Source organism: Marmota marmota, unplaced genomic scaffold (assembly GCF_001458135.2).
Source record: "Marmota marmota marmota unplaced genomic scaffold, marMar, whole genome shotgun sequence".
NCBI classification, from domain to species: Eukaryota; Metazoa; Chordata; class Mammalia; order Rodentia; family Sciuridae; genus Marmota; species Marmota marmota.
Window position 1 is genome coordinate 905,148 of NW_026000222.1, and position 10,664 is coordinate 915,811.

At 64.2% G+C, this 10,664-nt stretch overlaps 1 protein-coding gene across 1 annotated transcript in view; it reads left to right on the top strand.

The window, feature by feature from the left end:
- The first annotated feature begins 1,066 nt into the window (after positions 1-1,066).
- The window catches only part of Cbfa2t3 (CBFA2/RUNX1 partner transcriptional co-repressor 3), an 81,072-nt gene continuing 71,474 nt past the window's right edge, over positions 1,067-10,664 (top strand). Inside the window, exon 1 of the mRNA XM_048792398.1 lies at positions 1,067-1,597. Within this exon, the coding sequence (XP_048648355.1) occupies positions 1,522-1,597 (76 nt within the window). The 5' untranslated portion in view covers positions 1,067-1,521. The remainder of the gene's footprint in view (positions 1,598-10,664) is intronic.

Below are 10,664 nucleotides of genomic sequence, written 5' to 3' on the forward strand. Positions count from 1 at the left end.
ACACCGAGGGTCAGGAAGCTGACCCCGAATCCCACCCTGGTCAGACCACAGGGACACAGAGTGACAGTGGCAGGTGGCCCCAGCTCATTGGAATCCCCGCTTGCAACACTGGGGACAGAGCCTGGGGCCAGCAGGGTAGAGAGGGCCACGTCTAGGAAGGCTCCTCAGGGACAGGCTCCCTGGACTCAAAGTGGGGACACCACCTCCGCCTGCAGGCCCCGGGCACCTGGGGAGACTGAGAGGAACAGAGCTGCCATGGGCCCCCCCGGGTCTGTGCCCCCCCACTTGGCCTGAGACCGCTGAGCCTCCACCAGGGCCATGGACCTGTCCACAGGTGTCTGGAGCCCCTCAGGCCTGGGCACACTGGCCCCTCTGTGAGCTGCCTGCTGCCCTCCCGTCCTGACAGACGCTGAACCCCCGACCACAGCTTTTCTCCAGCACCTTCACATGGGGGTGCCCCCCTCGAGTCTGACTGGTCACAGGAGATCTGAGGTGGGTTCTGGAGCCTCCAGAAGGTGGGTAGCCTCCCAGTGAACTCCAGGCTGCTGGGCAGGGTGGCCCACCACCCGCCTGTGGCTGGTCACCTCCAGTGGCCCATGGGCGGGGGGCGGGATTCACCCCGAGGTTTTCATCAGCCATACCCCCACACCCTGTGTGGGCCGTGCAGAGACGCTGCCTCGGCCAACCCGCTGGGAGGTCCCTGGAGGGCAGCCGGGGGCCCAGGAACCCAGAGAGTGGGGGGAGCCCTCTGGAGCCCGAGCTGGACGGGAGGCTGGTCAGAGGCCCACCAGGACTCACCCCCATATCTGCCCCAAGGCACAGCCAACCCCAGAGACCCATTGGCTGGGCGGCTCCAGAGTGGGGGACAAGCAGAAAGGGGCCTCGGGGTCTGTTGGGAGCAGGAGGAGAGGTGGAGACCCCAGACCTCTCTGGCTGTGCCCGTGGGAGGATAGGCAGGCTGGGAGGTGGGGGCTCTGGGCCAGGATGGACACTGCCCCGTGTTGCTGACCTGCCCCAGGGCCAGGAAAACCACCTCCCACCAGGGGCCAGCCGTCAGGGCTGTTCAGGGCAGCTGGGCAGCAGGAGGAAGTTGTTGGAAAGTCAAACCGGAATGACTGTGAGGGAGGGCGGGCGGCGGGGACCCAGATGGTTCCTGCTGGGGAGCCGGGGGTGCAGCTGCGGCCCCTGGCCCCCACCGCACTATCACAGCCACACAGCTGGCTGCCTCGCCCCTGCAGCCTCTGGCGGATCTCCCCCACCGTCCCCAAGCCCGCCCTGTCACATGAGCCCCTGTGGCCTCCCCCCCTTCCCCAGGGCCAACCACCCAGGCTGCAGGCAGCAGTGCTAGAAGGGCCTGGAGCTTTCGGGGGACAGAGGCCAGGCTCCAGAACACCCCACCGGATCCCACCCTTCCTCTCTCCCTCCAGACCCCAAGAGGCCTGGGAGAGGCACCTCTGAGAGAGGCCTGCCAGGATTGAGGGCCAGGGCGGCCAGTCCAGCCTCCAACCCACCTCCAGTTCCATGTCCCGAGCAGCCTCCACGCTGGACAGTGGGCCCCTGGCCTCGGTGCCCCGGGGGCCCAGGAAGGGCGGTCCAGGTAAGAGGCTGGGCTGGGGCGGGGGAGGGGCAGTAGCTGAGCAGGTGGCAGACTGGGTGACAACGTGGCCGTGTGGACCCGCCCCAATTATCAAGGTGGCCCCCCACGGAGCAGCACCCCGCAGCTGGGGCAGGTGGCCTGTGAGGCCCTGGCAGGTGCCAAGACTCACCCTGGCCCCACCCAGGGGCAGATGCTCAGCCCGTCCAGGAGAGGGTGGGCTGCACCTTCCACGTGGGGGCTGTGGCTGGAAGTCGGGAGTGGGGCCCGCAGAGCCCCCTCCTCCTGGGACGCCCCCGCCTGCTGCCTCTACAGGTTGGGAGGGGAAACCAGGCCAGAGGAGAGGGTGCTGGCCCTGGTGTCAGGGAGCAGGCCATTCCTGACTAGGAGTAGGGGGCGATGGAGCCTGGGCAGGGCTCAGCTTCCTGACGCCTTCTGACCCCAGCCCACCAGTCCCTCTGGCCCTGGGAGGGCCTCATCCCATGACACTGGGGGCTCAGAGGTGCAGGCAGACAGCCCCATTCCCCAGTCCAGCCACGTGGCTCCTCTCTGGGCAGCCTCTGGATCCTTCCGAAGCCCACAGTGCCAATGTTCCCGGTGCCTCTGCAGATCCAGGCCTGGCTGTGCCTGGGGACCCAGGATGGCCTCCTCTGCCCATCCCAGAGAGGCTGGCCCCGCCTGCAGCTAGCCCAGGGCCCGGTGACTCACAGGTAGCTTCCACACTGCTGGCTTCTCTCAGGGGGCGACTCAGAGACGCTCGCGACGGAGGCGTGGGCAGCTGCCCCTCCTCCGGGGGTGGTCCTGCCGGCCGGGATGTCCTGGGGGCCTGTGGCCTGCTCTGTCCCTGCTGCTGCAGACCCTTGGGTCAGCTGCTTCCTCATCCCTCCTGCTCCGGGATGGATGTGGGCATGGCCTCTGAAAGGCCGGGAGGGGTGGGAAGAGAGGGTCCCAAGTGCGTGGCCAGAGGTGTGTCTGACTGGGGTGTTGACCCTGGAGGAGGTCAGGGCCAAGAGGTGGCCTTGAACCCCACTGTGCTGTGCTCGTGCCTGCAGTGTTGGTGGCTGGAGGTGCCCAGAGCAGATGGTCCGGGTGTGCCTCTGGTAGGACACCCAGTCACTCAGAAGGTCACTTCGTGGGCCAGGGACTCCCCGAGGCCCCTCTGTTGGGGCCCTGCGTTTCCAGGAAGCACCACCAGGGGCAGTGTTGAGCTGGGCCCGGCTGGAGGAGGCTGTGGAGGCTGTGGAGGACCCTGGCCCAGGAGGAGGGAGGCCTGGCCGGGCCCCAGGAGGCCATGAGAATCCTGGAGGTCTGAATAGGGGTCACGTGTCCTACTGTAGGCTGAAGGGTGAGTCTGCCCCGCCCGCTGCTGCTCACAATTAGTGGCAGGGAGAGTTGGCCACGGCCTGGTGGGCAAGGCCCTCACCCCCTCTGGCCATGTCAGGCCCGGAAGTCAGCAGGGCGCAGGGAGGCCCTGGCCCTCCACTCCTGACCATCTTCTGCACGGTGATCCTGAAGCAGGGGCATTAGTCAGGGGTTAGAGGTGTGTCTACAGGCCGGGCTCTCCTCTGTGCCAGGGAGGTGGGCCCTGCTCGTGGCAGACCCGGCAACCCCACCCTGCAAACCCTGTCCAGGGGAGCCTAGGGAGAGAGGTGCCAGGTGCCCGCGTCCGCAGCAGGAGACGTGTGGATTACAGAAAAGGAGGCTGAGTCAGAGGACAAACTGCCTCCCCTGGAAGGGGGGGCCAAGGTGCTGGGGAGGAACCAGGCCAGGCCGGCTGGCCATGGAGGACGGGGTCCAGCTGGCAGGCTTCAGCCTAAGCCCACGGGGAGACAGTGCGCTGGCCCCACTGGCAGAGCCCACACAGAGGCAGGGAGGACAGGGGCCAGGCGCTGAAAGGTGACAGGCAGCCGGACGCCTGCCACCTGGCCTGGGGGTGGTGGCACCCAGAGCTTGACGTGGGCTGGCTCCGGGGACATTCCCACCCATGCAGCCACGGAGTCAGGCCACTCTCGGGAATGCCCTTCCCCGCTGGATGGACTCCTCGGGGCTGCAGAAGCCAAGTGTGGCTCCTCTGCACTGGCCAGTCCCTCGCCCAGGGACAGCCACCTCGGGGAGAAAGACTTGGAAGAGAAGGTGCATCTGCACAGAGCGCTTAGGCTTTTCTCGTCTCGTTCCCTAACGGCACAGTGTGACAGCTGCACACGGGGCATTCACACCGCGCAGGTGTCATGGGTGACCTGCAGGTGATTGATTTATGGTGTCCGGGAGGATGTCTGTCGGTTTTGTACAAACAATGTTGTTTATACAAGGGACTGAGCACCGCAGGTTCTGGTGTCCCCGGGGGATCCTGGAACCCGTCCCTCACTGTCCCAAGGCACAACTGTACAACAAGCTGGGGACTGAAATGGGAGAGGACCCTCTGGAGTCTGGAGGCCAGGAGGCTGAAGTCCAGCTGTGGCAGGTTGTGCCCCTCCAGCTCGGCAAGACTCCCTCTCCATCCCTCTCCGTCCCTCTCCGTCCCTCTACCTCTCGAATGCTGCAGGCATCCCCGGCCCCCGCCCGACCTCCCTCTTGGTCACCTCATGATGTTAGGGTCTCCTCTGCCAGGGTCTGAGGCCCAGGGCCGGGTGGGCAGTTTGTAAAAGCTCCAGCACTGTAACATCAGACTGACCACTGAGTGGGCTTAGGTAGGGGGCTGGCCCTAGGGTGCTGCTGGCTCAGGTGTCCCAGCAGGGATCAGGAGAGGGGCGAGGAGGAGAGTGGACTGTCCCCCAGCCCTCCCGCCACCCACGTGTTCCACAGGGCAGCTTTCTGGTAAGGGATGGGCTACTCAGCTGTAAGCGAAAGACGCAGGATCAACTCGGAGGAGGGGCAGTTTATCTTGGCTCATGGCCTCGGAGGTTCAGTTCGCCTTCAGCCGGCTCCACAGCTCTGGGCCCAAGGTGAGACAGAAGGTCATAGCTGAAGGGTGTGGCCCCAGGAAATGGAGAGAGCACCACTCACCAGGGACCAAGAGAGCCCAGGGACCCCCTCCAGCCACACCCCACCTGCTGTCACCACGCAGACAGTCCATATGGCGGGCCAACCCACTGACCAGCCCCCAGCTCTCAACCTGATCCCGCCACCCCTGGGCATTCCCCCTCTGTCCAGTGGCCCGACCCTGAGGAAGGCCGGTCTCTGCGGAGTTCAAGAGCCTCTCCTCTGTGCCAGGGAGACTGGGCCCTGCTCCTTGAGGGCAAGGCAACCCCAGCCTGAAAACCCTGTGCAGGGGAGCCTAGGGAGAGAGGGTGCAGGACAGGCAGTCAGGCCAGCTTCGTGGAGGAAGTGGTCCTGGAGGCTGGAGGTGGACACCCTTCACGCGAAGCCGGCTCTCACTTCCTCCCCAGGTCGAGGGGGACGCCTCCCGCTGACGGGTCCCAGCACAGCTCCTCTGACACGTTGGTCTTGTGATGTGCTTGGACGGGAGGCAGAGATGGGAGTAGCGAGGGTGAGGACCCCCACTCCCCCGCCCAGTTCTCCTTCCAGGGGACACATGCCAAACCCGTCCACCCCTCTGGGGGAGCTGCCCCCAGATGCCCCTGGGCTCTGGTCATTGTTACAGTTATCGATGGTCATGGAGTCAGAGGTCAGACCAAAGCAGGGGTCTGTCTGCCTGGCCCAGGGTGTCTGCTCGGAGGTGGAGGTGGCCCTCAGGAGGGCTGCCCAGAAAGAGGTTGGAGGCCCTCGAGGGCAGGGCTGCCCTGACGTCACGTCTTTTGGAAGAGCAATCTGGTGCGAACTCCGTCGACCGCTCGGCACTCTCCTCGCAGCCAGTAGCTCCACCACACCCAGGGCCTTCGCGTGCGCTGGTCAGTCTCTGGAAGCTGCCCAGAGCTCCTCAGGAGGCCTGTCCCCCGTCGGTCTTTTCCTTCGGCATTCGGCTCCTTCCGTGGTCATCCCACTGGGCAAACCCGCCGCTTCCCTGTTCCACGTGTCCCCTGCCTGCCAGCTCACGGTGGCCGTGGCACCCAGCTCAGGGCTCAGAGAGAAAGGACCCCTGGTCTCCAGCAGGCTCAAGGCGACCTGCTCGCACTCCTGCCGAGGCTGAAGCAGGACGGGCCGTGGGCCTGCGGGGCCTCTAGATCCCCATCTGCCATCTCAGCCTGGTCAGAGCAGGATCTGGGCCCAGAGACAGGAGGAGATGTCCTTGCCCCACAGCCAGCAGGGCAGGGGCAGACAGGGCCCCCGGGTGCTGGGCTTTAGGTCTCGTGCTGGGCTCCAGCTCAGGGGAGGGACTCAGAGACTGGCCTGAGGGAGCCCGAGCTCTGGCTGGGAGCCTCATGATGGACTGTTTGCTGCTGTGTCGGAGCCTCCTGGACACAGCGGATCTATGCGTCTGGGCGCCTTCCGGCACTGGCTGGGGTCATCCGCCACGTGGCCTGGGAGGCCTGACTGTCTGGGTCTCTCTAGTCAGGGCCTCGGTCAGAGGACAGTTAAGGGCCTGTCCATGGAGAGGTGCAGATGGGCCAGCTCACCCAGGGGGGCCTGTGGGGTGTCCCTGAGGTGTGGGACCAGCAGACGTGACCAGCACGTCACAGGCTGCTGTGGGACTGCCAGGGCCGGGGCCTTCCTGGGGCTGCTGAGACCCACCAGACCCCCTTCAGCTGCGTCCACCTCTGCCCCCAAGCAGCCCAGGATTTAGGGCCTGACCCGAGCCCAGGATCAAGGCTACAGCCCAACCTCCCTTAAGTCTCATAAGGCCTCAGCTCCTGCCCAGGCAGGGGGACAGGGTCACAGCTGTCCCTCCAAGCCAGAGGGCATCTCCCTAGGAGCCAGGACCCCTGCAGTCAGAGCCTGAGGACTATCACAGGCCTTAAATATGGCAGATCTGGTCCCTGACTTCCATCTGCTCTTACCTCGTCCTCTACCAAAGGGGCATGGGCTAGGAGGGGAACGGCCACTCATGGCCACACAGTGTGTCAGTAGTGAGTGAGCCCCAGGCCTCTGCCCACCCACCCCCTGCTCTCTTCCTGCTACCAGCAGAGGAACTGGGCTCTCCGGCAAGCCCATCCCGCCCAGCACCTGCTCCGGAGCTGGGCAGGCTGCCCCAGATGGCCCAGCTGCTCACTGGGGGACGGCCGGCTGAGGCGATGCCAGCCCTGGAGGAGGGGTCTCAGGAAGGACGCTAGGACCTGGGGAGGCAGGGGCCTCCAGGACATGGGGGGGCGAGGGATGCTGGGAACACAAGACACACCCACACCCGGAGGCTTCCACAGAGCCCAGGCCCTCCCCGGAGCCCTGCGTCCTCCATCGCACCCTGGGAAGACCATCGCATCCGAGGAAGATGGGAAGGGACGGGGCCCAGGGCGACGGCATGGCTTCCCCTCCACCCCCTCCCTCTGCAGCACCGACTGCCCAAAGGCCCTGCAGTGTGTCCATGCCCCTCCCAGCCCTGGTACCTAGTTGGGGCCGTGTGTGCACAGGCCACTGTCAGGAGGTGTCAGGCGAGCCAACCTGGGCTTGGCATCAGGGCCACCCTCAGATGGGTGGGCCAGGAGACCGCCTGCTGGGCAGCACAGGTCTTCACGAGAGGGGCCTTGACCTGCCTTGTGGTACAGCGCCGTTGCGGGGGACAGGACAGGCGTAGCGCCAGGTCCCATCTCCACACCTGCCAGAGCAGCTGGCCCCCCTCTGCCCAAACCCCCCAACTCCCTGGCTGTCCCCAGAGCTCAGGCAGAGCCCCGGAGGGCCGTGGGATGGGCCCACTGTGGACTCTGGCCCAGCCTGTGAGCATCGCCCCCCAAAAGGGGCTAGAAGCCCAGTCATGCAGCAGGACAATCAGGAGGACCGAGGGGCCTGTCCAGGTCATGACTGTGGTCCTCCTGGGCAGTACCGTCCACTGGGGGGGAGCAGAGGGGAGACTCTACATTGGCCTGGGTACATTGGGTCTTGGGCCAGGGCTCAGGTGCAAGGCCAAGGCTCTGTCCTCTGTGCTGGACACAGGCAGCCCTCTTGACCTGGGGCCTCCTGATGTGTGAAGGGTGGTGGGCTGGACCTAGCCACCCCCGAGGTGGAGACCAGCTGCCTGCGTCCACCGAGTCCCCCTGAATGCGGCTGGTGAAGAGGGGCCGGCACAGCAGAGCCCCAGCTCACCCCCATGCCTCCCCAGGGAGCCCGGCTGGTGCCGCCCCTGCAGCTGCCCCTGCCGACAAAGGCCAGGAGGGCCCAGCAGAGAGGGAACTGGGGAATTCACCCCGCCCCGCGGGCCCAGAGCTTCCTCCTGGCCTCCCGGATCGGGGCGCGATTTGAGTGCCTGGAAAGCCCCAGCTTCACAGACCCTGGAGAGGGTGCGGGGTGGGGGCCGGAGGCCCTCACGGCTGCGTTCACCGCCCCTCACTTCAGTTCTTGGCCGGGGTGCACCTGAGTGCACCCAGAGCCCGCTGGGGCCAGCAGGGCACAGACGTCTCCACCGCATCTGGGGGTTCCTCAGGAGCGGGTCCCTCGCCGCCTTCAGGGCTTTCCCACTGCTGGGTCCTCCACCAAGAGAGGTCTGAGGTTTCCACCCACTACACACGCTCCTGTGTGGGGACAGGGCTCCGCCAGCCCTGCAGACCCTGGAGCTCAGCAGTCAGGCCCAGAGAGGGGGCAGTGTGCCCGTGGTCACACAGCCTCCCCACGACACTGCGTCCTATCTGCCCTGCTGGTGGCCCACATGTCCCCAGGCCAGGCACAGTGCTCCACTGGGAGTGGCTCATGCAAACTTGATGCCAAGCTTCCTCCCAGGTGATCTCCAAGGGGACCCCAATGATGGCCTTGTGTCGATGTCCCCCAGCCCTGGACAGACTGACAGGCAGCGGCCGGAGCCACTCCCATCCCCCCACAGCATGCTCTAGACGGAGGGCTGGGACCTCACACTCTGAAAGCGGCAGCACTGCCACTGCCCACAGTCCCTAGGGGCTCCTCCTGTCGCCAGCCCTCCCCAGACCCAGCAGTCGCTAGGTCCCCTCAGCAGGGGTTCCTTGCCTTCGTGCAGGGGCCACCCCCACCGGGGGTCCCCATGGGGCTCCCCACCCAGAGCAGAGTGCAGCCGGAGGCGAGAGGCAACTTCCTGCCAAGGCGAGATTGCCAGGTGCTTCCTCCCTCCTGGAGGCAGCTGGCCCCGGTCCTGCAAGGCCGCCCTCCCGCCACCCTGCCTGTGCACCTACAGTCCATCCTGCCCACTACCCCCCACGGAGGCCTGTGGATCCTGCCTCAGGTGTGGCAGGGGGTCCTTCCAGCCCTGCAGCCTCCAGGGGCTACTGCAGACAGCTGGTCCGAAGCCAGCCCTGATGACCTGTACAGCACATGGGATTCCAAAGTCCTCTGCAGAAACGGGTGCAAACCACTGGAGTACCGCTGAGACTGAGTACAGTGCAGCCACACGTCCCTGTGTATGGGTTCAGGTGGACACTGTGGCCTGCAGCTCCCCCTCACTCTCCTTCCCTGGGACACTGGCTGTAGAACACAGGGCATCTCTTGGGCAATGCCCATCAAATCCCTATTGGACATGCTGCTCCAAGGGGTTCCTCAGTCCATGGGAGACTGGACAGGAGGGGCAGCTCTGGTGTACCAGCTCTGTCTGTACCTAGCAGTTATGGCTCGGGAGCCTCTGGGGTGTGACTCAGATGGTGGAAAGTCCTGGAATTTGCAGGCCAGTGAGCACATGGCCTCCTGGGCACCTGGGAAAGTCCGCTGCACTCGGAGCGGGTGGTGGGAATCGCCTGGGCCTCCCTTTAAGGCAGAAGGAAGAGGCAGAGCTGCCTCCTGTGTTGTGTAGGTGGCCCGAGGGAAATTCTGCACCTGCCTGCGCTCCTGGGCTCCCTCTGCCTGCCTTGGCCCAAGCCTCCCACTGAACAGCACTGAGGGGGGTGTCAGCGGGGAGGGACGTGCCAGGGACACCTCGGGGCCTATCGGGAGTCCCAGTGCTCTGTAATGCTTTCTAAATGTCCGCTTGCATGCTCCCTAAAATTTTTTTTTGATGGACTAAGTCCTCCCCTTGATGTGCAATCTCTTATGAAATGACCTTACTCAGCTCGGTCACATGCAAACCTGGGACTGCTGCTTTTTTGGTGGATAACGTGGCCCAGTGCATGATAGAGAAGTTCCCAGAGGTGACAGCAAACCACACCCCATAGCCTCACCCCTGGGTCACGAGGACAGGTCTGAGCACCCAGACAGACATGTGGGACATGACCAGGTCATACAGACAGCATCCAGGGCCTCTGGTGTCCTTCTGCACCCATTTAGAGGGGACCCTCCCTGGTGCCCGACGGGCTGCTTCCCAACGTCTGAACACCATTGTTTCAACAGCCACAGGGGGGGTGTTCCTAGCACCCGCTCGTGCCACCCATGCTCAGCACCCATTTGCATGAAAGCCTCGAAGCTGCAGACTTGGCTCACTACCTTCCTGGAAATTCTGCCTTGAACACTATTGGCAGAATGTCCTCTCTGAAAACCAGCCCACCAAGAAGGACGTTTGTCAGCTCTTAACTCAAATGAGCATGTTACTAAAGGCCCCAAGTATGTCACTTTGAATTCTAACACTGATAGAAATGGATGGATGAATGGATGGATGATGGATGGATGGATGGATGGGTAGATGGATGGATGGATAGGTGAATGACAGATGAATGGGTAGGTGGATGGGTGGATGGGTAGATGAGTGGGTGGATGGGTAGATGGGTAGATGGATGGGTGGATGGATAATGGATGAATGGATGGGTGGGTGGGTGGATGGATAGGTGGATCGGTGAATGGGTAGATAGGTAGATAGATGGATGGATGACAGATAGATGGATGGATGGGTGGGTAGATGGGTAGATGGGTAGATGTGTAGATGGATGAGTGGATGGATGGATGAGTGGATGGATGGATGGATGGGTGGATGGATGGATGGATGGATGGGTGGATGGGTAGATGGATGGGTGGATGGATGGATGGATGTGTGGATGGGTAGATGGGTGGATGGATGGGTGGATGGGTGGATGGATGGGTGGATGGGTGGATGGATGGGTGGATGGGTGGATGGATGGATGGGTGGATGGTTGGATGG